Raw genomic sequence first — 25,287 nt, 5'->3', positions numbered from 1 at the left:
TTGTGCCATCCTACTGCCTTTTCCTCATAGGGGTCTGCACATTGTGTCTATTCAAATAATCATCTCATGCCCTCTTGAACCAGCCTCCACCACACCTTCAGGCAGAGCATTCCAGATCCAAACCATTTGCTGCGCGGAAAAAAAATTACTCTCGTTCTTGATTCTTTTATGAGTGGGAACAGTTTCTCCTGTCTGCTCTGTCCAGCCCATGGATTTTGAACATGTCTAACAACTCTGTCCTTTGCCTTCACTCCAAGGAAAACAGTCCCAATTTCTCCAATACATCTTCATAACTGAAGTTTCTCATCCCTGGAATCATGTTTGTAAACCTCTCATGCACTTTCTTGCGTTCACATCCTTCCTAAAGTATGGCGCCCAGAACTGTATGCAATTCTCCAGCTGAGGTCTAACTAATGTTTTATCAAAGTTCAACATAACCTCCTTGCTCTTGTATTCTATGCCCCTATTAATAAAACTTAGAATAGCATATGCTTTACTAACCATGCTCTCCACCTGTCCTGCCATTTTTAATAACTTAATGCACATTTACACCCAGGTTCATCTGCTCCTATTGCTTTAGAGTTGTACACCTTATTTTCTATTGTCTCTCCATGTTCTTCCTACCAAAATGAATCACCTCACATTTCAGCGTCTTGAGCTTCATCTGCCACTCATTGGCCCACTCCATCTGATTCTCTGTCGTTTTGAAGTTCTATACTGTTCTTTTCACAGTTTGTATCATCTACATACTATGAATTTGTCCCCTGTCTACCAAGATCTAGATCATTAAAATATATCACGAAAAGCAAGGATCCCAATACCTGTGGAACAGTATGAGAAACCTTCCTCCAGTCTAAAAAATAACCATTACTCACTGCTTCATATTACTCAGTTAATTCTGTATTCACGTTCCTCCTGTCCCCTTTGTTCCATGAGCTACAACTTTTCTCAGGTCTGTGGTGTGGCACTGTATCAAATGTCTTTTGGAAACCCATATACGCCACATCACTATTCTCATCAATGAGGGAAGGCGATAGCCTAGTAGTATTATCGCTAGACTATTAATCCAGAAACTCCGCTCATGTTCTGGGGATCTGGGTTCGAATCCCGCCACGGCAGAAGGTGGAATTTGAATTCAATAAAAAATATCTGGAATTAAGAATCTACTGATGACCATGAAACCATTGCTGATTGTCGGAAAAACCTATCTGGTTCACTAATGCCCTTTAGGGAAAGAAATCTGCCATCTTTATCTGGCCTGGCCTACATGTGACTCCAGAACCACAGTAATGTGGTTGATTCTCAACTGCCCTCGGGCAACTAGGGATGGGCAATAGATGCTGGCCCAGCCAGCGACACCCATGTCCCATGAATGAATAAAAAAATCCTCTCTGGATTTTTCCTCTCTTCAGAAGACTCCAACCAGTTAAATATGATTTTCACTTAAGAAATCCATGCTGACTGTTCCTAATCAACTCATATTTTTCCTTGTGATTATTGATTTCATCCTGAATAATTGTTTCTAGAAGCTTCCCTTCCAGTTAAACTGACTAGTCTGTAATTGCTACAATCTTTTCTGAACAAAGACACAACGTATGCAATTCTCTAGTTCTTGGGCAGCTCTCCTGAGTCTAGGGAAGACTGAAGCATTATGGCCAGTGCCCCTGCAATTTCCACTCTCACTTCCATACATGTATCTCAACTGGTCCCAGTGCCTTGTCAACTTTAATTACTGACAGTTTATCCAATACAAAATAATGTTTGTCAGGGTCACTTGATGGTCACATGGCTTCCCACATACCTCAGGATGCACATTCAGCAAGTTTTTCCCTGTTGTTTGACCTCTTGTAGGCTGGCCTGCTGGAGGCTCAGGAGTTCAAATGAGAAGTTTTAAGATTAGTCCCCCTCTTCCTGTAGTTTCTAATAACTGAGTGATGTTATGTTGTGGGAGGAGTCATTCGCCCAGCCTGTTTTATAGTATTTAGTCTGTGATGACTAGAGCAAGTTTTAATGGGTGCTGGTATTAATGTCATAAACTTCCATGTTTCTAAACTAGATTGCAGAGAGAAAATTCTTCTAAGATACAAGATCATTATTCTCTTAGGTATGGTTTGATGCATCGGCACTGAAAAGGCGTAGGAACCAGATTAAAACACCACTCTTGAGGCCAGTACATTTTGGTGTTGTGGAATGTCCTTAATCCACCATCTGGGATTTCTCCTACCACCAATGATAGACCTGTACCCACCAGGGCCTCTATTACACAGTTGAAACTCCCCTCTCCAGATGCTGCTCACGCTTACAAGAGCAGAATCTGCAGTTTTGTTTCGTTATATACTTAATTTGGCGTAGTATGAATATTTTGCACAACCAGCATTAGGTTTTTTGTTTTTACTCTTTCATGGACTATGGGTGGTGCTGGCAAGGACAGTATTTTTTGCCCTTTTCTAGTTGCATTTAAACTGAATGGCTTGCTGGGCCATTTCAGAGAGCAGTTAAGAGACAACTGCATTTCTGTGGGTTGAGTAACATGCAGGCCAGACCAGGTAAGGACGGGAAATTTCCTTCCCTAAAGGACATTAGTGAATCAGATGGCGTTTTACAACAATCAGTGATGGTTTCCATGGCCATCATTAGTGACACGAGTTTATGTTCCAGATTTATTAACTGAATTTAAATCTGACTAGCTACCATGTGGGATTTGGGCATCAACCTGGGCCTCTGAATTACTGGTCCAGCAACGAGGCTCTTCTGAAATCGCGTAATCACTGCTTGTGATAATCCACTCCAAGGCTTCTGCTTGGGTTAGTTAATGAGAGACAGAAGTGTTTGGCTGTCTCATGTTGCCTGCTGTGACAATCCATTCTTTTGGAGTTGCCCCTTTTGCCTTTCCAAAGATGTGTGGGTTAGGTTGATTGGCCATGCTAAATTGCCCCATAGTGTCAGGGAGATAAGCAGGGTAAATACGTGGGGTTATGGGGATAGGACTTGGGTGGGATTGTTGTTGGTGCAAGCTCGATGTGCTGAATGGCCTTTTTTCTGCACTGTAGAGATTCTATGATTGTTTGCAGAATTCCACAACAACCAATTATAAAACAGGTTCAGTGACATGGAACTCATACTGACACAGCACCCATGTCTTTAAGAACTATTTTTTCTTCTTCCTTTTCTCCTGGTCTTGGTTTGTGTTCCACATGCCAGCAGCTCTCCTGCATTGTAGCTCTCTACACAGTCAGGGATGAGTGCCCACAGGTGGCCCGGGACTGCCCTTGCTCTAGCCACCTCTCCTCCCTGGGCCAGCAAGACTGATGTAGAGAACTCTGTCCCTGAAACTATGAATCCATATCCCTAACCTGCAAGCTACACTGAGCTCTCAGTCCCCCTACAACCACTGTGAAGACCCAGGCCAGAAACCCCAAGATGTTTTATGAAGATAGCCTAGACCCTAAGTTTGAATTTGGCATGGGTGAGCATAAGGTGTGTCACTCCAGCTATAATTCTAGTGATCCACTAGGAAGCTTTTATCAAACATAGTTTATTTAAGAACACAGTTAAAATATAATAAGATTTAGCAAAACAATTATCAATGACAAGATTTAAACATGATATAGTATGGACCTTAACAGCTAGCTATCTATGATGTTCCAAGTCAAACAACATCCCACAAATGTACACCCCTTCCTAGACTTGGCACAGAAAGCAAGTATGCTCATGTAATGCTGGGTTTTCAGTTTTTTAACACCTACTGTGAATTGGTTCATTGGATGTTTGATTAAATCTCTGAGGCTTCCCAGTCCTGGAACTTTCCCAAAAGCCTCTAGAGAGAGAAACTGCCTGTCCCCATGAGCTTCTAACAGCAGCTCACAGACAGCAGAATTTCCAATTCCAGAGAGAGGAGAAAAGCGCAATTGCTCTGTCCAACTCAGAATACTACCGACTACTACTCAGACTAAAAACCTGGACTTTTCTGTGGAAATAAACTGTCAGTAAGAGTTTTAACAACACCAGGTTAAAGTCCAACAGGTTCATTTGGTAGCAAATACCATTAGCTTTCGGAGCACTGCTCCTTCGTCAGATGGAGTGGACGAAGGAGCAGCACTCCGAAAGCTAATGGTATTTGCTACCAATTAAACCTGTTGGACTTTAACCTGGTGTTGTTAAAACTCTTACTGTGTTCACCCCAGTCCAACACCGGCATTTCCACATCATGAAATAAACTGTCCCCAGGCATTACCTGACCTGTCAGTCATGCTCCACCCAGCAATTCCAAGAGGACCATAAATCCCCAGTGCACTGCATGAAACCAGATTAAAAATAAACCTGATGTCCATTATATTGCTTTAGTAACAATTAGAGACACCATCTACAGACAAAGCGGTGCCAATAAAATGCTCAAAGCTGCTTTAAAAACCTGCAAAGAGACACGATTAAAAATACATTACTTAGAGGCACAGTATCATCACACCATACAGTTGAACTTTCTGCTGTATTCAGTAATGAAACAAAGATTTGCCCTCCACTCCTCCTCTGTATTGAGGTCAGACCAATGGTCTTATCAGTAACAGGATGTTATATTTTTCTTACCCTCCATTGTCTTTCCTTCCTGCTGATGCTATTGACTCTTGCAAGGCTACGTACAGTTCCATGGATGCTGATTGCCCTGACACCTTAATTCCTCACATGTGCAGCCAATGTAATGATATTCAGCTGCAGAGATATGACAACCAATCTCACTCACACTCTCACACACACGAGTGTGCACAGTTCCCAGCACTGTGCATTGTGGTTTATTGCTGCAACCCAGCTGACATCAGCTAACTGGGCTCAGTGGTAATTGAACCTGGGACCTTCCTGGTCTCTATGACTCAGCTGCTCACAGCTTGCAACAGCTGATCCATCAGGGGAGCGATGTAATGAAAACCATCCTTATAACCTTGTTCCCGCAGTTAGCACATTCTCTCGGGCAGTTTGCCATAAATTTACTACCTCAGAAAACAGGAACTGCAAACAGTGATTAACCCATAGCCTGCTGTACAAATGACACGGTGATTAACACTTACTCTTGCTGTGTGAACAATGGAACCGCTGGGTGTTTTAACCCTTACTCTGCTGTACAAATTGTCCGATGGGACATCCCAAAGATTAACTTCATCCTGCTGTACAAACTGTGGATCTGCACTTAACTTGCTGTGCGAAGTTTGGAACTAGGTATTGTTTTAACTCTTTCCTTGCTATGATACTATACAGTGGTAGAGAAATTATTGAAAAAAGTTCTAAGGATCAGGATTAACCAACATTTGGAAAGGCAGGGATTGATCAGATATAGTCAGTATATAGTTTAAGTTTAAATTTTGTGTTTCTGTATTTGTGCTAAGAAAGGTTAAAACTTCAGGTTGGCTTCATGTTAGACGGAGGTATCTCCAAATCTATAGTTTGGTTTCACTTTACAAGCGTTGTATTTTAGGTTTTATGATGCAAGAGCAATTACAGGCTTTGAAAAAAAAAAAGTGGTTGCTTAGCAGCCAGAGGCCTGAAACAGGTAATCCATCCAGAAGAAGAACAGAAGTTTCCGGTAAAAGCAGGACAATAAAGTTAGGGTAGAATGCAAGTCCCAGAGTTAAAGACTAGAATGTCCAGAAACCAGGGAATGAAAAGAGGAGTCCTGGGAAGACTGAAGTCAAAAGTACAAGAAGATGAAACCAAACATGGTGCTGTTCACTGAAGTTAAAGAAAAAGGCAGAGAGCGGCTCCCAGTTAAATACAGGGCTGCAAGGTGCCAGACATCCAAAGTTGTCCTCAGGTTACTGACAGCTTAATACAGGCTTTGAAGTAGTGTTGTTCTGTTGGCATGGCTGGGTACCTGAGAGACTGTGTGGAAGCTTGAATGCATGTGGCAATCCAAGGTGAGGAATGCTGAAAAGAAAGGCTGAAATCCTGGAGGTGGATCCTTGGTGAAGGCATTGAGAGAAAACATTATTTAGGGAAATATTCCAGGCATGTTCTAAGAGAGTGGAATTTGGGAATATTTGTGTTGAAAGCCAGAAGTCCAGTGAGACCAGCTGACTGTGTGACAAGGATCTGGGGGATTTGATGAGAAATCCATAGAAGTTGTATTGGGTGGCATCTGTCACTTTGTTTCAGAGGTGTGTCTGACCACATTTTGCCTGTTGGTTTACATGGACTGTGTACTTACTAAGAATATATCCTTATAAATCTGTATATATCTGAAAAGGTATAACCGGAGTGATGGAGTAGTGTACTATAGTTAATCTTTTCATTTTAATAAAGGTTTCATTATTTTGTTAAAAGTTAATTGGCTGTCCTGTGTTCATCCATGTCTCTAAACAAAAAAACAGAATTTGCAATCTATCGAGCTAGGCTTCTACTCTGGGATCTGACTGCCCAATAGTAACATCAGCTGGGATTGTAACATGTGTCTCAAGACTCTTTCAGAGGATCAATTCAGACAGAAATCTAGATCTAGACCACATAAGGAGATGCTAGGGCAGGTGACTAAATGCTCAAAAGTTGAAGGTGTGTTTTAGGGAGGAGCGAGAGATAGAGAGGTGACCAATTGGTGTAAACAATGTGAGTGCTCACTGAGGTAAAGTGTCAAATGTCCAAGTGACCTGACCTTCACACAGATCAGTTTGATGATTCTGCCGCCTTGTGATCATTGCCACCTGTGCTCAATCATGTTAACTCGGTGTGAGAAGACTGCTTGAGCACAGATCATGAATCGGGTCACACCAAGTCAGAAGTGTGGAGTGGTGGGTCAATGAACATTATGGAAGAATGTTGAAGTTTGAAAGAGAACTCCTGGCAAAAGCTAGCAAATCTAGTAAAATGTTAATATTTATTGCAAGGGAAATTGAATACAAGAGTAAGGAGGTTATGTTTGAGTTAAACAGGGCATTGGTGAGATCACACCTGGGAAACTGTGTACAGTATTGGTCTCCTTATTTAAGGAAGGATATAAATATATTGGAAACAGTTCAAAGGAGGGCTCCCAGACTAATACCCGGAATGGCTGGTTGTCTTGTGAGGAGCGGCTGGACAGGCTAAGCATGTATCTGCTGGAGTTCAGAAGAGTAAGAGGCAACTTGATTGAAATATGTACGGTCCTGAGGGAACTTTCACAGGGTGGATATGGAGAGGATGTTTCCTCTTGCGGGAGAATGTAGAACCAGGGGTCGCTGTTTAAAAATAAATGGTCCTCCATTTAAACAGTGTTGAGGAAAATTATTTTCTCTGTGGGGTATGAGTTTTGGAACGCTTCCTCAAAAGGCAGTCGAAGCAGAGCCTTTCAACATTTTAAAGGCAAAGATCGATAGATTCTTGATGAGCAAGAAGGCGGAAGGTTATCAGTGTAGTCAGGAGTGTAGAGTTGAGGTTAAAATCAGATTAGCCATCAGCTTGTAGAATGGCAGAGCAGGTTTGAAGAGCCGATTGGCCTTCTCCTAATTTCGATTTTGTATGAATACTGTTACTAATTTCCCCTCTGTACCCATGACCATCTTTTCTTTTCTTTTCTGTATTTAGCATTATATAGAATTTCAGATGTGTTATTAATGATTTAACTTGTTCATGTTTCAGACACACAAACCCTATTGTCGAAAATGGGCAGACGCATCCATGTCAGAAGGTGATACATGAAGTAAGTGAATGTGTCAGAATGACACAGGCTGTGTTACTGATGGATGAGTTGTTTGTTGTGGGTATGGGATCTGCTGTTGGGTTGTTTGACTTGCTACATTTTAACCACTGGCCCTTCACCTCCAACCCAACTCCATCTTGGAATTGGCTCCTTTGAAAATATGGGCTCTGTGGTTTGACACATCCATTCCTGTATTTTGTCCTTCTCAGTCCATCCCTTTATTGAATCTTGGTTTAATCAACGTCTAGTGGCCTGAGACTCGAGTCCCAGATACAATTGGAGTAGCAGTTCAGAGCGCTATAGGTGAAGGGTGACAGCCTTTGGAATTTAAACATCCACTCTCTCCACCACTGGCACATCGTGGCTGCAGACTGTCTACTTTCTGCATGATGCACTTCAGCAACTTGCCAAGGCTTCTCGGGCAGCACCTCCCAAATAAACAATCTCTTCCATCTTAAAGGACAGGAGCAGCAGTAGTATTGCAAAAATATCACTTCCAAGTCACCTACCATCCTGACTTGAACATATATTGGCTGCTCATTCATTGGGTTAAAATCCTAGAGCTCCCTACCTAGCAGTACTGTGCGAACCCCTTTGTCAATCAAACTGCATTGGTTTAAACAGAAAGCTCACCATCACCATCTCAAGGTAAACTGCAGATGGACAGTTAGTGTCAGCCATACCAACGGTGCCCATATCCAGAGAATTAATTTTTTAAAAAAATATGGCTGTGCTATCCCTTCCTTTCTTGAAGACACTGACAGTTATAGTATCACTGGCTGCTGTCTTTCAATAGATGAGTCCAGACTTGGTACATGGAATCTGAGCTGTTCTTCCTTCGCCCCCATTTGCACCCTTTGGGAGGAGTGAGCCACCGATGCATTTCTTTTGTTTTCAGTTGAGCTCCTCCCCTTATGTTTCAAATCAGTAACATGTGACATTCATGTGAGCTCACATTGCATAGTCCTCAAGCTGTTCAACAACTTAGCCCAGTTAAGTCACATCGTTACACGTTAAAGCCCCGATTCAGGGCTTGAGTAGGTATCCCGGCTGAAATGCATTATGCAACTCGGGAGTGCTGCATTGCTGAAGTTGTTGGACATCGATGAGATGTCGAAAAAGGACCCTTGTCTACTTGTTAGTTGGTTCAGATGGATATCAAAGATCCCGTTGTATTAGTTGAAAAATAGTGGGACTGTCACACCCTGGTCAACCGTCATCCACATCTCCAAACATTGGTTATCTGATCACTGATCTCGTTGCTCTTTATCAATTTGCATAGATTTGCTTAACATAAGTCATATTAAAATCATTGTGTGAAGTGATCCTAGATACATTCACTTATAGTTTAGCATATTAAGTTAAGGTATTACCCTTTCCTGCCACAAGCTGGAATGTGTGTATACATTAAGCAGACAAAGGCTCTGCAAGCCCAAGTTTGCTCCACCATGTCCTGACTACTCATGAGTAGCCCACTGAAGGATTTAGACCTCTGCGTTCTACCATTCATTGTTATTATGCAAAGAGTTTTGTGTGTCTGATACGAAGCCATTCAGCCCATGGAGCCTGTTCCACTATTCAATTAGATCATACCTGATGTACATCTTAGCTCATTCTACCTGCCTTGGGCCTAAAACCCTTAAAATCCTAACCCAACAAAACCTCAGTTTTGACATTTTCAATTGTTCCCCCATTCTCGACAGTCTTTTGGGGAGAGAGCTCCAGACTTCTACTAACCCATCCTAGCACAAAAGACAGAAGAACTAGGAGAGAGCTGAGTTACCCAGTTCACTCACTATCTTTTTCAGAAGGTTGGTTGTAGCTGATGGCATGTATAGAAACATAATGTCAGCCTGAGGCAAGAGTCTGACTTTCCCACACTCCTTACCCAAAACCATGTTATACGTGTGGATGTTATAGGCTATAATGGAGATTAGCTAACTCAATATGGGCCAGCCTTCCTGTCTGAGCGTCTCCTGTGTTTGTTGAATAAACTCGCTGAGCTGTCAGGGAGGGCCCTGTTTGTCTTTTGGAAGAACGCACAGATTGCGTGGCAGTTTGCCAACATTGCTGAACCACTAGTACACATTTCCACAGAGTGCTGCAATGTGGGTTCATCCTTCAGTTCTTTCCCTTCAATCTATTTATCCATTCACCTGCTTCCTCCGGTCTTTTCTGAGTTTCCAGTATACAGCCATGCAGAGCCGCTGACCATCAGCAGTTGGGAGGTGGTGCCCTTTTCCTGAATGCTGGCTTCAGTCCAGCTCAGACTTTCTGGGATGATGATGTCTGCGTTCATTCCATTTTATTTGTTCTTGGGATATGGATGTTGTTAGAAAGGCCATATTCATTGTCCAACCCTAATTCCCTTGCTTACATCACCTGATGAAGGAGCAGCGCTCCGAAAGCTCGTGATTCCAGATAAACCTGTTGGGCTTTAATCTGGTGTTGTGAGACTTCTTACTGTACACTTAAGGGGGCATTCAGAGTGCCACATACAATGGCACTAGCGTTGTGAGAAGGTCAAACCAGATAAGGGCAGTATGATGGCGCAGTGATTAGCACTGCTGCCTCTCAACTCCAGGGTCCCAGGTTCAATTCCAACCTTGGGTGACTATGTGGAGTTGCGTGTTCTGCAAACTCTTTTCAGAGTCAATGGGCCAACTGGCCTCTTTCTGCACTCTAGCGATTCTATGGTTCGACGTGTGAAAGATTCACTTCTCTGAAAAATATTAGTGATCCAGTTTTATTTTTACAACAGCCTGCCGGCTTTCATGGTAATTTTTCTGATCATCAGGCCCATCAAGCCCAATCTTTCATTTGACTAAATCTAGCCCCACCTTTTTTCTCAGCCTGACCTAGCCACCTTCTACATTTTCCCCAACCCCACCTTCTCACCAGATCCCTCACTCTTCACAAATTACTAGTTTATTAAATTTAACTTAACTTGCCATGGTGGGATCTGAACTTGTGATCTGTGGGATGCGAGTCATGCGCCATAATCATTAGGCTACAGTTTTAAGAGTCCCATATGTGTGAACGTTCTAAATCCAGTTCTGAGTGGACATTTTCCGATAGCACCTTAGTGCCTCTATTTCAGCAATAATGTGTAACTTTAGAGGTTCTAGAATGAGATGTAACAGTGTAGAAATAACTTTGCTTTGTATTTATTCCTGTATCATGACTTGGCAGTGTTTGACCCATGACACTGGGTGTCCAGAATGTAAAATATTCTGTTGCTCAGCACTAACATTCCTTGCCTCAGAGCATGAAATTCCCCGACAAGAAGTTGATTTGAACAGTCATCCTTCGATTCTATTAATGAAAAATAGAGGTTGAAACTGAAACGGACAATGTGCTTGCCTGCTTTCAGAATCAAAAATTATACTCTACAAGATTAACTAGGTAATTGAATAGGTTTGTGAGCCCAAAATCAAAAGGGCAGTGTTTTAAACAAGGGTCTCTGGTGTTGGTCAACCTGTAGTGCTGTTCCACATTCTTGTGACTCAGTTATTAGCTCTTCTTTCATTGAGTCAGAAAGCTGTGGATTCAATCCCAGGTCAGAGACATGAGCATAAACATCGAGGCTAACACTCCAGTACAATACCGAGGAGTCAGAGGTCCTGGTCTTTCGGAGAAGGTTCAAATAAAGCCCCCTCTGGTACCTCGGGTGGATATAAAAGATTTTGAAGAAGTGCAGGGGAGTCACCACTGTTGTCTTGGGCCAATATTTATCCCTCAATCAACGTCACAAAAGAAATAGAGTTACCTGATTCGTCTTATGTTAGTGTGTGGGAGCATGCTGTGTGTGAATGACTCCTGCCTTTCCTACAAGACAGCAGTGAACACACACAAAAGAAAAACGTACTTCACAAACTGCAAAGCACTCTGCAAAGTTGTGAGGGTTTGAAAGGCATTTTGTAAATGCAAATTCTTTATCTTTAACTTTATTTACTCTCTGACTGCATTTTATTTTCTCCTCCCTTCCCTGTTTTTTTTAGATCTGGCCTGTCTTATCTGAAACTTTGAACAAACATCAAGCAGACAATCGGATTGTGGAGCGCTGCTGCCGGTGTTTGCGTTTTGCTGTCCGTTGTGTGGGGAAAGGATCAGCTGCATTGCTTCAGCCCCTGGTCACCCAGGTAGGATGGTTTGTGGATCCTGCAACCAGTGGAGGAATAATTTTAAAGGTAGACCTGCTCATGATCATGGGCAGAGTTATTAGCAGTTGTGAATATTGGCCCAGTCTCCCAGTAGCTTGCACTCAAATAGGCAATAGGACATGGGTGACTGGTTTCTCTTCCTCCCCAGTTCAACACTTACGACGGCATAACTGGAATTGGAGAGGAGGAGTTGGAGTGTGAGGGAGGGTGTGGGATGTGGGGGCGAGTTTGGGATGTGGGGGAGGGGAGGTTTGAGATGTGAGTGGGGTGGTGGCAGGGTGGTTAGTGTCTTGTGGTGAATTGATTGTAAACCTGCCCCTTCCTAGTTGAGGGATGGTTGTTGTTCAGCACTGCCTCAATCCTGCGTTGATCTCGTTCATTTGTTCAAGTTCTAAAGTAGGACTTGAGCCCACAGCCTTCGAAACTCCTGTACAGGGAGAGGGTCAGTAAAGAGATCTTAAATGAGCGTCTTGGGAGAGTTGTCACTGACTACAACAGCATTGAATCATGCCATTCTAATCCTGCACCTTAAATGTAGAACCATGTTGCAGTGCTGGGATTGGGAGATGTTGTTGTCTTGGGAAGCGCCACCTCTTGGATTTGAGTTGGGTGCTTCCGTTCCATTTATTTCCTTCCTGTGCTAAAGCATCTTATCTCTGTCATTTCCTCCTCAACTCTGAAAATTGGCAGCTCACTCAATGTCCTTGTGTTGAGCAATAGCTGTGTTCTGCTTTCCAGGAGGGTGTGGTTGCATCATTAGCTGCTTCAAAGCAATGGTGTAGCATTGTCCCCTTTGATTCTTCTTTAGGTCTGTTGTCACAGGTGGGGATTATTCCTGAAATGAGAGGGATCCCTTTGCAATTAACTGTACACTTCAACTTACTACCTTCACTATGCCTGAAGATGGAATGTAGACTCATGGACACTGGCTTTCCTTTACAGTCAATGTGTGTCAAATCTACAGAACTTAATAGCTTCTAGTGTACTTGGGTGTCCCAGCTAGTATACTGCTGTGCCCCAACCATAGCCTTTATAGTGGCCTTTGGTTTGACAATAAATAACAAACCCACACCAATGCAGTGATACCCTGAAAGATTTAAGTGTGGATGTGATGCTGCTGCCATATTTTATGCACAACACTAGAGGGTGATATTGTGCAATGTATGGTATTCCTGCAGCTAGGTTAATGTCTGGTGAATTTCTCGGCAATATTTATGCCACCAGATTAGGCCATTGTGCAATCCTTAATGATCTTGCAGTGTCTGGTTGGTGCCACTAGCTGCCTGCAGTGTAAGTACCGAGTGCAGTTGAACAGTGCAGTCACCTTGGCATGATGTGATGTAAAGCGCAGGGATGGGGGAATGTTATGACCAGCATTTCCTTTAAGATTGCACGGGCCCAGCTAAGCTGTAATCTTAATAAAGTGGCACAGTGCAACAAGCAGGCTGAGGACAGCTAAGAATAATTCGATGGAATATTGATTGGGAGTCCGATTTATCGTCAAAACATTGATCACAATCACACAGGGCTAAAAATTGCTTTGTTTTGTTTTTGCTTTTTGGGCACGGTTGTGGTGGTGGGGGAGGAGTCGCAATTCATGACGTATGTGCAAGTTTGATGCTGCCACTTCATTTACATGAAGTTGGGCGGAGTGTTTCTTACACTCTTGGTTGCCTGTGTGTGCTGCCAGCTACTTTGCACTCAGCAGCGGTGGAACAGCGTCATACCAGACTGCCATGCAGCTCCCGTCACCATCAAGGGGTATGTCTGTGGGGTCTGGCTCCATCTTGGCGGGATACATTTTCCAGAAATGCCCTTTCAGCTGCCTCTGCTCCATTTCCTGTCACGTTGCAGCCCCAGTACCAGTGCAGCTGCTATTCTCTATACCTGTTGGTCTTTGTATAGTCAGGTCTCCAAACCTTCAGCCTTCTCAGTCAGGATGCCTTAACACTACCTGCAGAATCCAGGAACTTGACATAATACCAGCAGCAATCCCCCACAGTACCTCAAGAAACTTTGCAATGGCAGAAGTTCTTAAGAAATCATCTATCTGCAAACTGGGTACCTGGTCCCTTAAATAATGCTTGTGCTGGGCACCTCTTGGTGCTGAAAGCCAGATTGATATACAAATTCATACACTGGACAGGTGTGGTCCAGATTTGGGCACTGGGCATCATTTACTATAAGGCTGTGTGACATCAGGATAGCTCCAGTTCAGTTGCATGCGGGGGATACTCACACAGGTGTCCATTTCAGGGTGACATGTCCAGCAGCTGCTGGTGTACTGTGTATTCCCCCTGGAAGACAATTAGCAGGCAGCAAGAATTTGCCCTCACAGACCTGCTCATTTTTCACAGCAGAGTTAATCAAAGGCTGAACCAATGTTCCCCCCTCAGCGGGTACCACCAAATAAATGAGCTGGAGGTTCAACTTGTACATCATTTTGGGATTGTGTTGTGTGCTCAATAGTTAATGTATTTGCCACCACTGGGGACTGATCAAGATAATTAATCATTTGAATATTATTTGCCATGGCCCCAAATATTCTTAATCCAGCTGTGGTTAGTTTGGAAGTGAGTGATAGATATTGTATCTTCTAAACCTGCGCAATCAACTAGTTGAGCTGACTGTGAGAGATTGAAGCCACAGAGGTCTTACTGTGTTGTATCAGGTACCGTACAGCACATTGGGCCCTGTGCCATGTTTACACGCTCACAGGACAAATGCAAATGAGGTTGTTCATGTAGAATGTGGTCACTCGTGCACCTGGAAAGAATCCTACACCTAGACTTCTCCCAGCACCCGTGCCGCCTCCCACCATCATCACATTGCAATTTCTATTTCTTCACTTGTATGTATTGATCCTTGGGATGTGGACAGTGCAGGCAAGATCAGCATTTAAAAACACATCCCCAGTTGCCCTGAATTAAGCGTCTTGCTGGGCCACTTCAGAGGGCAATTAAGGGCCCGTTTCATTGGTATGAGACTGATGTCACGTGTAATTCAGACTGGGTAAGGATGGCCAGTTTCCATTACTGAAGGACACTGCTGACCTGGTTGGGAGTTTTACCGCAATCCCAACAGCTTCGCTGACATTGTTCCTGTTATCAACTTCTTATTTCCTGATTTTGTTTTCCAAGCTGAATCCAAATTCTCAAGCTGTCACAAGTTTAAACCTACATTCTCTGGAGTATTAGCCCCAGCCTCTGGGTACTAGCTTAGTAACTAAACCAAAGTGCTATCATTGCAGGGCTTTTGCCTCCATTTTCTTATCCTAACAGCTGCATGATGGGTTCATCAGTGTTTGTGTGAAGAATGTCCTGGCATCAGTTCTGAATATGCCTGAGTTTGACTTCTTCCCACAGTTTCTGGACTTACCTGTCCTTTTATAAACCTTAATCGAAACATAGAAAATAGGAACAGGAGTAGGCCTTTCAGCCTTTCGAGCCTGCTCCGTCATTCATTATGATCGTGGCTGATCATCTAACTCTGTAACCTGTTCCTGCTTTCCCCCATATTCTTTGGTCCTTTTAGCCCTAAGTGCTACATCTAACTCCTGAAAACATGCAATGATTTGACCTCAATTGCTTCCTGTGGTAGAGAGTCCATTGGCTCACCATTTTCTGGGTGAAGAAATTTCTTCTCACCTCAGTTCTAAATGGTTTATCCTGTATCATGAGATTGTGATCCCTTGTTTTGGGCTCGCCCACCATCAGGAACATCCTTCCTGCATCTACCGTGCCTTGTTCTGTTAGAATTTTCTATGAGATTTTCTCTTTATTCTTCTAAACTCCAGTGAATATAATCCGAACCAATTAAATATCTCTGTGTATATCAGTCCCGCCTTTCCAGGAATCTGCCTGATAAACCTTTGCTGCTCTCCCTCCATAGCAGCTACATCCTTCCTCAGATAAGGAGACCAAAGTTACACACATTATTCCAGACCTCTCACCAAGGCCCTGTATAATTGCAGCAAGACATCCCCACTCCTGTATTCAAATCATCTGACTATGAAGGCCAACATACTATTTGCCGCCTTCACCATCTGCTGCAACTACATGCTTACTTTCAGCAACTGGTGTACAAGGACACCCAGATCTCGTTGCACGTGTCCCTCTCTCAATCTATAGCCATTCAGCTAATCTGCCTTTCTCTTTTTGTTACAAAATGGATAACCTCACATTTATCCACATTATACTATATCTGCCATGCATTTGCCCATTCACTCAAATTGTCCAAATCACGCTGAAGCATCTCTGCATCCTCCTCACAGCTCGCCCTCCCACCCAGCCTCGCCCTCCCACCCAGCCTTGTGTTATCGGCAACTTTGAAGATTTTACATTTAGTTCCCTCATTTAAATCGTTAATATATATTGTGAATAGCTGGGTTCCTAGCACTGATTTCCCACTGCGATACCCCACCAGGTCACTTGCTGCTATTATAAAGTATAAAGTCAGCTCTCAGTTGCCACCTTTCAAGCATGAAGAGCCCAAGTTTCTTCAGTCTTTCCTGATAAATCTCAGCCTCCTGAACCAGATCAGCCACATGATTCTTTTGTTCTATTAAAGAATAATGAAATTAAAACTTTGAACGATAGAAAAGGGGAGAGTAGTTCCTATCTTTAATCGGCACTGTCAGGGCAGGATTGTAGTTGTGAGTAGTTTGGCCCTTTTCGAGGAGTGATTTTAATTCTACATGCTTATTTGCATGATATTTCTTTAAATACAAAACATTAACATTTGAGTGGAAAATCGAGGTGAGGCTAGGCCGTTTGGTCCAATAACAGACAACTGAAGGATAGCCTGATGAAGAAAGTGGAAAGTTCATGACTTGGGGCTGTGTATGTCTAGTATGGGGGTGCAGTGTTTGTTGCTGACCCTTCTGCTGTTTCTCCTCCCCATGTAGATGGTGAATGTGTACCGAGTGCACCCACATTCCTGCTTCCTCTATCTCGGCAGCATCCTGGTTGATGAGTATGGCATGGAAGAAGGTTGCCGGCAGGGACTCTTGGACATGGTGCAGGTATGATATAGCAGCCCGGTACCACAAGGAAGCTCTGCTCTGTGCTGAAGGAATTGGCTTTGGAGGAGGCTTGGTCCTTTCAATTCCTGGTTCAGACAGGAGGTTGGGGACACTCTTCGTGGTCCTTTCCTGAAGGAGATGGGTGGAGGAGGAGTGATAGTGAATTGATTAAAGAGCTGTGTACATCTCAGGAACTCCTGATTCCTTTCTTTTCACCATTGGCTGTTGTGCCTTCAGATGTCTGGGCCCTAAACTCTGGAATTGCTCCCTGTCCCCAAACGTCTCTGCCTCTCTACCCATCTCCTTAAAGCACTCCTTAAAATTTAAAGTAAAGTTTATTAGTCACAAGTAAGGCTTCCATTAACACTGCAATGAAGTTACTGTGAAATTTCCCTAGTCGCCACAGTCCGGCGCCTGTTCAGGTCAATGCAGTTCGTTCAGAATGTGGGAGGAAACCGGAGCACCCGGAGGAAACCCACGCAGACACGGGGAGAACGTGCAAACTCCACACAGACAGTGACCCAAGCCAGGAATTGAAGCCAGGTCCTTGACACTGTGAAGCAGCAGTGCTAACCACTGTGCTGCCCTAAATTTAGCTCTTTGACTAAGCTCTTGATCGCCATTCCGAATATCTGGTCAAATGATTGTTGATTTTTGTTAACGTTTCAGTGAAACACCCTTTTACTAAGTTAAAGGCATTTACAAATGCAAGTTGTTATCAGAGTGAACTGTCTCCAGGGAAGCAGTGAAAGATAAACTTAGGCTCCGCTACATTGGTAGACATTGAAGCTTCTGAAAATGGGAAGTGAGCTCCAGAGAATCAAGGCTCATCATGCAGTCTCCTGCTTCGACTCGGAACCACAGAATTGCGGAACTCCTCAACACGATCTCCCAGACCTTCTGCAACCAAGCACAGCATCACCTGATTATTACAAGTTCCTGATTGCACCACTCTACAACTTCAGTGGTGTTCTGCACTGTGAGCTTTAACCCTTAAAATAGATTCTCTTTGTATATAAAAACTCTATAAAATTTCAAATGAAATTCAGCGCGACTGAATGGATGATTGATTGACTGTGCTGCATTCAGTCAAGTTGCCATATTTATCCTCTGACTGACAGCCTGTTGAAGATGACTACCCCCCACAACCCTCCACACCCCCAACAATGTCAGGGCACGTACATTTGGATTTATTTCACTGAGCTAGATGCAGGAAAAGGCAGCCAAGCTGAAACATCCTTCCCCAGTAGGTGGCAATGGTTTCCATCTTTCTCCATTTGACCAGCAGGTAGTATACCTTTAACTCCTAACTTTTCTTTTGCAGGCCTTATGTATGCCAACATTTCAGCTGCTCGAACAACCAAACGGCCTTCGGGATCACCCGGACACTGTGGATGATCTTTTCCGCCTAGCAACCAGGTACTGTGAGGACTGTGTGGTATTCTCTTGCCTGGAATGGGTTGCGGTGGTGTTTACTTGGAACAGTCACCCTTTTGATAGATTTCATGCCTCGCATTGGCTGAAACTCCCAAACACTGACACCTTTTTTAGAAAGGTGCTTCTGTCAGTTTATTTGCCCATGCAACGCATTTTGTCTTCCCTGCTCTTAAGAATCATAAGGACTCAAATGGTTAACTTTGTTCCTCTTTCTACAGATGCTGGCAAACCTGCTGAGTTTTTCCAGTATTTTCTGCTTTTATTTCATTGAGTCTTCCCTCTTGTGTCAAATGCAATGTTCTCTCTGGAACTGAGCCTTGTGGCCAGAGAAACTAGCTTGATTCCTGACCTGTGCTGCGTTAGTTGGAATGGTGTTGTGGGAACCTCCGCTGGTTCCAGTTTCTCTCTCTCTCCACCCTGTGCCACTGCAACCCCCCCACATCAGCTCCTGTAAACAGCATAGTGAGATTGATCATAGATTGACATCTCTGGTCATTTTGTGCTCCCTATCCTGGACATGGAGATCCTTTTATGAAGAACATCTGCTGCTCCTGCATTAGAAATCAGCTGACTTGGCATTGACCAGGCGCTGACCAGACATCCAGCCTAGCTTAGGAAAGCTTGCAAAACTGACAATGGGGCTTTGAATAGGATCAGCATTGAGCCCTTCACATCCTGTGCTGAAAGGTCACTCCATCAGCAGCCTTTCATCTGCCTCAGCATCAAACCCATGTTCCTTGAACCAAACTGAAATCTAAAGTAATGTAGGGAGTTGAGTGAGGGAAGCTGCAATTTCCTCTCTAGTCCTTTACTCCATTAATAAACCAGAACTAAGATTTGCTGAGGCATTGTGCATGATGACACACCGTGATAGTGGTGCTTGCTGTTTGGTATCATTTCTCTGTGCCTCTTGGAGAATCCTACAGCACAGGAGGAGGCTGTTTGACCCATTGTGCTCTTGAAAGAGCTACTCAATTAAACCCATTCCCCTGCTTTTTCCCCGTAACCCTACAAGTGTTTCATTTTAAGTAGATATAATTTATTTTTGAAAGGTACCCTTGAATCTGCTTCCATCAGCCTGGCAGTGGATATAAGATCATAGCAATCTGCTGTGTTTTAAAAAAAGAACAATAGCTTCTCCCCCGTGGCAATTTTGCCACATAGCAGATGAATGCATAGAGCTTGATGTGTCAGTGAACTCCAGCCACCCATTCCTAATCAGATATTTATCCAGTTCTTTGTTTTGAAGATTAGAATGATTCTTATATATCAACTTGGTTCTCATTCTGCTGAAACTGTGGAAATTTAATCTCTTGAAAGCTTGATTGCAGGCTTGAATAATGGAGGCATAAGTGTAGGTTGATATTGTGGAGTCTCACTCCGGTCTCTGTGGAGCTTACAAAGACTTTTTGTAAAGCTTCCCCTCGGAAGATGCTGCACACTAATAAAAAGTTTTGTTTTTAGAATGATAGGGATTTTTCCATGAGTATTTGAACACTTTGAACATATCCTTCTATTTTTCTCTCTTTCCTATGTTTAGCTTCCTCTTAAATGCATCTATGCTGTTAATCTCAATTACTCCATGCAGTAGCAAGTTCCACATTCTAGCCACAGCCTAAGTAAATAATTTTTTTCTGTATTCTTTATTGGACTGATTAGTGACTATCTTAATTGTCATGTCCTCTGATTTTGATGAATCCAACAAGTAGAAATATATTTTTATATCAAGCCCTTTTATAATATTTAAGACCTCAACAGGTCAAAACTCAGGCCTCTTTCTAGAGAACCAAACTGAAATCTAAAGTAATGTAGGGAGTTGAGTGAGGGAAGCTGCAATTTCCTCTCTAGTCCTTTACTCCATTAATAAACCAGAACTAAGATTTGCTGAGGCATTGTGCATGATGACACACCGTGATAGTGGTGCTTGCTGTTTGGTATCATTGTTCCACAGGACCAGGCTGAGGAGAAGGCAGTTGGTTTGTTCACTACATTTATTTATTTATTTTAAGTTAAATTTGTGTAAAAAAATCGGAGGTTTTTTTTAAAACAGGAAGTGGGCCCAGCAGGAGTCTGGGAAGGTTTTTGGAGGGTTTAAAAGTAGGCCGCACTTTTGAGCGTGCAGCGTCGTTAGCGGGCAGCAGAGTGAGCAGGAGGCAGAGTGAAAGCTGTAGGGCTTTGGCTCACAGGGCTTGGGCGAGCAGGGGTGAGTTAATTCATTTTTTGCTGTTTCTACCTGGTACTGGCAAGGTATCTAGAGGGGATGGGTGTGAAGGCAGTGCAATGTTCCTCTTGCACTATGTTCGAGGTGAGGGACGACGTCAGTGTCCCTGCTGATTATACCTGTGAGAAGTGCATCCATCTGCAGCTCCTCCAAAACCGTGTAAGGGAACTGGAGCTGGAGTTGGAGGAACTTAGGATCATTAGGGATGCAGAGATGGCCATAGACAGAAGCTTCAGGGATACAGTTACTCCGAGGAATGAAAATAGATGGGTGACGGTGAGAGGGGCTGGGAAGAAACAGTCGGTGCAGGGATCCCCTGTGGTCGTTCCCCTTAGCAATAAGTATTCCGCTTTGGATACGGTTGAGGGAGACGACATACCAGTGGTGAGCCGCAGTGAGAGGATCTCCGGCACTGAGTCCGTCCCTGTGGCTCAGGAGGGTAAGGAGGAGAGCGGGAGGGCAATAGTTATTGGGGACTCGTTAGTTAGAGGGATAGATAGGAGGTTCTGTGGCAGCAAAAGAGACTCGAGGATGGTTTGTTGCCTAGCGGATGGCAGGGTCCGTGACGTCTCGGACCGTGTTTTCCGGATTCTTAAGGGGGAGGGGAAACAGTCACAAGTCGTGGTACACATTGGTACCAACGACATAGGTAAGAGAAGGGACGGAGATTTAAAACAGGAATTTCGGGAGCTGGGCTGGAAGCTGAGAGCAAAGACAAAACATGTGGTCATCTCTGGTACGCTACCGGTGCCACGTGATAGCGAGTTGAGGAACAGGGAGAGAGTGCACTTAAACATGTGGTTGCAGGGATGGTGCAGGAGGGAGGGTTTCAGATACGTGGATAATTGGAACACGTTCTGGGGAAGGTGGGACCTGTACAAACAGGACGGGGTGCACCTGAACCAGAGGGGCACCAATATCCTGGGAGGGAAATTTGCTACGGCTCTTCAGGGGGATTTAAACTAATTTGTCAGGGGAGTGGGAAAAGGAGTTGTAGTCCGGAAGTCAGTGTTGAGGGTGGTGAGATATTGGGGAAGGTATCAAGGTCAAGGGTGGGTACCGGTAGACAGGAAGATGGGTTGAAGTGTGTCTACTTCAATGCAAGGAGCATCCGGAACAAGGTGGATGAACTTGGGGCGTGGATTGCTACTTGGGACTACGATGTTGTGGCCATTACGGAGACGTGGGTAGAACAAGGACAGGAATGGTTGTTGGACGTTCCGGGGTATAGATGTTTCAGTAAGTGTAGGGAAGCTGGTAAAAGAGGTGGAGGAGTAGCATTGTTAATCAAGGATAGTTTAACGGCTGCGGAAAAGCACTTTGAGGGGGATATGCACACTGAGGTAATATGGGCTGCAGTTAGAAACAGGAAAGGAGCGGTCACGTTGCTAGGAGTTTACTATAGGCCCCCAAATAGTAATAGAGATGTGGAGGAAGAAATTGCAAAGCAGATTATGGATACGTGTGGGGGTCACAGGGTAGTTGTCATGGGGGACTTTAACTTTCCAAATATTGATTGGAACCTTTGTAGGTCGAATAGTTTGGATGGGGCACTTTTTGTGCAGTGTGTGCAGGAGGGTTTCCTGACACAATATGTGGATAGGCCGACAAGGGGTGAGGCCACATTGGATTTGGTACTGGGAAATGAACCGGGCCAAGTGTTAGATTTGGTTGTGGGAGAGAACTTTGGAGATAGTGACCACAATTCGGTGTCTTTTGTTATTGCAATGGAGAGGGATAGGGCCGGACGGCAGGGCAAGGCTTACAATTGGGGGAGAGGTAATTATGATGCGATTAGGCAAGAATTAGGGGGCATAAGATGGGAACAGAAACTGTCAGGGAAAGGCACTGATGAAAAGTGGAACTTTTTCAAGGAACAAATACTGGGTGTCCTTGATAGGTATGTCCCTGTCAGGCAGGGAGGAAATGGCCGAGTGAGGGAATCGTGGTTCACAAAAGAGGTGGAATGTCTTGTGAAAAGGAAGAGGGAAGCTTATGTAGGGATGAGGAAACAAGGTTCAGATGGCTCGATTGAGGGTTACAAGTTAGCAAGGAATGAGCTGAAAAAGGGGCTCAGGAGAGCTAGGAGGGGACATGAGAAGTCCTTGGCGGGTCGGATCAAGGAAAACCCCAAGGCTTTTTACTCTTATGTGAGGAATAAAAGAATGACCAGGGTGAGGTTAGGGCCGGTCAAGGACAGTGGTGGGAACTTGTGTATGGAATCAGTAGAGATAGGCGAGGTGATGAATGAATACTTTTCTTCAGTGTTCACCAAGGAGAGGGGCCATGTTTTTCAGGAAGAGAAGGTGTTACAGGCTAATAGGCTGGAGGAAATAGATGTTCGGAGGGAGGATGTATTGGCAGTTTTGAATAAACTGAAGGTCGATAAGTCCCCTGGGCCTGATGAAATGTATCCTAGGATTCTTTGGGAGGCGAGGGATGAGATTGCAGAGCCTTTGGCTTTGATCTTTGGGTCCTCGCTGTCCACGGGGATGGTGCCAGAGGACTGGAGAGTGGCAAATGTTGTTCCTCTGTTTAAGAAAGGGAATAGAAATGACCCTGGTAATTATAGACCGGTTAGTCTGACTTCGGTGGTTGGTAAATTGATGGAAAAGGTCCTTAGGGATGGGATTTACGACCATTTAGAAAGATGCGGATTAATCCGGGATAGTCAGCACGGATTTGTGAAGGGCAAATCGTGCCTCACAAATTTGATAGAATTTTTTGAGGAGGTAACTAGGTGTGTTGATGACGGTAGGGCGGTTGATGTCATATACATGGATTTTAGTAAGGCGTTTGATAAGGTCCCCCATGGTCGGCTTATGATGAAAGTAAGGAGGTGTGGGATAGAGGGAAAGTTGGCCGATTGGATAGGTAACTGGCTATCTGATCGAAGACAGAGGGTGGTGGTGGATGGAAAATTTTCGGACTGGAGGCAGGTTGCTAGCGGAGTGCCGCAGGGATCGGTGCTTGGTCCTCTGCTCTTTGTGATTTTTATTAATGACTTAGAGGAGGGGGCTGAAGGGTGGATCAGTAAATTTGCTGATGACACCAAGATTGGTGGAGTAGTGGATGAGGTGGAGGGCTGTTGTAGGCTGCAAAGAGACATAGATAGGATGCAAAGCTGGGCTGAAAAATGGCAAATGGAGTTTAACCCTGATAAATGTGAGGTGATTCATTTTGGTAGGACTAATTTAAATGTGGATTACAGGGTCAAAGGTAGGGTTCTGAAGACTGTGGAGGAACAGAGAGATCTTGGGGTCCATATCCACAGATCTCTAAAGGTTGCCACTCAAGTGGATAGAGCTGTGAAGAAGGCATATAGTGTGTTAGCTTTTATTAACAGGGGGTTGGAGTTTAAGAGCCGTGGGGTTATGCTGCAACTGTACAGGACCTTGGTGAGACCACATTTGAAATATTGCGTGCAGTTCTGGTCACCTCACTATAAGAAGGATGTGGAAGCGCTGGAAAGAGTGCAGAGGAGATTTACCAGGATGCTGCCTGGTTTGGAGTGTCGGTCTTATGAGGAAAGGTTGAGGGAGCTGGGGCTGTTCTCTCTGGAGCGGAGGAGATTGAGGGGAGACTTAATAGAGGTTTATAAAATGATGAAGGGGATAGATCGAGTGAACGTTCAAAGACTATTTCCTCGGGTGGATGGAGCTATTACAAGGGGGCATAACTATAGGGTTCATGGTGGGAGATATAGGAAGGATATCAGAGGTAGGTTCTTCACGCAGAGAGTGGTTGGGGTGTGGAATGGACTGCCTGCAGTGATAGTGGAGTCAGACACTTTAGGAACATTTAAGCGGTTATCGGATAGGCACATGGAGCACACCAGGATGGTAGGGAGTGGGATAGCTTGATCTTGGTTTCAGATGAAGGTCGGCACAACATCGTGGGCCGAAGGGCCTGTTCTGTGCTGTAATGTTCTATGTTCTATGTTCTAAAAAGGCCCCACATGTTCAGTCCTTTCTGATAATTATAATTTATTGGTAGCACTTTTGTAGATCTTTTTTGTTCTTTCTAGAATGCCCACATTATCTTTTTGTAAAATGGGAACTGGAAATGTACTTCTCCCAGATATTTATGGAATTCCCCTTCTTTTCCCTGCACAGATTTATTCAGCGAAGCCCAACCACACTCCTGCAGAGTCAAATCATCGTTCACATCCTGAACTGTGCCATTGCAGCCGTCATCCTCGACCACCGGGATGCTAACTGCAGCATCATGAAGTTCTTGAGGGATCTTATCCACACAGGGGTTGCCAAAGACGTAAGTTTGTTCCATGATTGAGCCCAGAGTATACAAAGAGAATGAGTATCTTTAACTTGATAATGGCTGTCGAGTGGCAGCGCTCTCACGCAGACTTGGAAGATTGCAGGCTCAAGCCCCTCTCCAAGATTTCAACACGCAATCTGGGCAGTGGCAGTGAGCAACTGCTCTGTGTCTGTGTCTCCGGGTGAATGAGATCCCACAGCATTATTTGAACACATGTAAGAGAATGACTCTAGGCCCTGGCCAGCATTGATCCCTTGGCCATCACATCCATGGTGATTCATTGTGGGATCTTGTGAAACATGGCTGCTTGTTTGTGTCTGCTGTACAAATTTCTGCTTCTACTAAGAAAAGCCTTACTTTCTGACATCTGAGTCACCAAACTTAATGTGATGATTTCATTATGCTTTCGATTTTAGAAAATAGCTTTCCTGTGAAGTACTTAATTTAGTCTCATCACAATACAGCTTGTGTCTATATTTCAATCTAGTTCTTGTATGAAGGAAAAACT

General features: G+C 44.0%; 1 protein-coding gene across 1 annotated transcript in view; it reads left to right on the top strand.

Annotated features, from left to right (window-relative positions):
- tnpo3 (transportin 3) overlaps nt 1-25,287 on the top strand; it is a 71,506-nt gene that overhangs the window by 38,194 nt on the left and 8,025 nt on the right. The window contains exons 15-19 of the mRNA XM_078235734.1: nt 7,597-7,657; nt 11,659-11,799; nt 16,727-16,843; nt 18,168-18,262; nt 24,617-24,773. Of these exons, the coding sequence (XP_078091860.1) occupies nt 7,597-7,657; nt 11,659-11,799; nt 16,727-16,843; nt 18,168-18,262; nt 24,617-24,773 (571 nt within the window). The remainder of the gene's footprint in view (nt 1-7,596; nt 7,658-11,658; nt 11,800-16,726; nt 16,844-18,167; nt 18,263-24,616; nt 24,774-25,287) is intronic.

This window comes from Mustelus asterias, chromosome 19, assembly GCF_964213995.1.
Source record: "Mustelus asterias chromosome 19, sMusAst1.hap1.1, whole genome shotgun sequence".
NCBI classification, from domain to species: Eukaryota; Metazoa; Chordata; class Chondrichthyes; order Carcharhiniformes; family Triakidae; genus Mustelus; species Mustelus asterias.
Note: the sequence above shows the minus strand (reverse complement) of the source record. Positions and strands in the feature narration are given on the sequence as shown.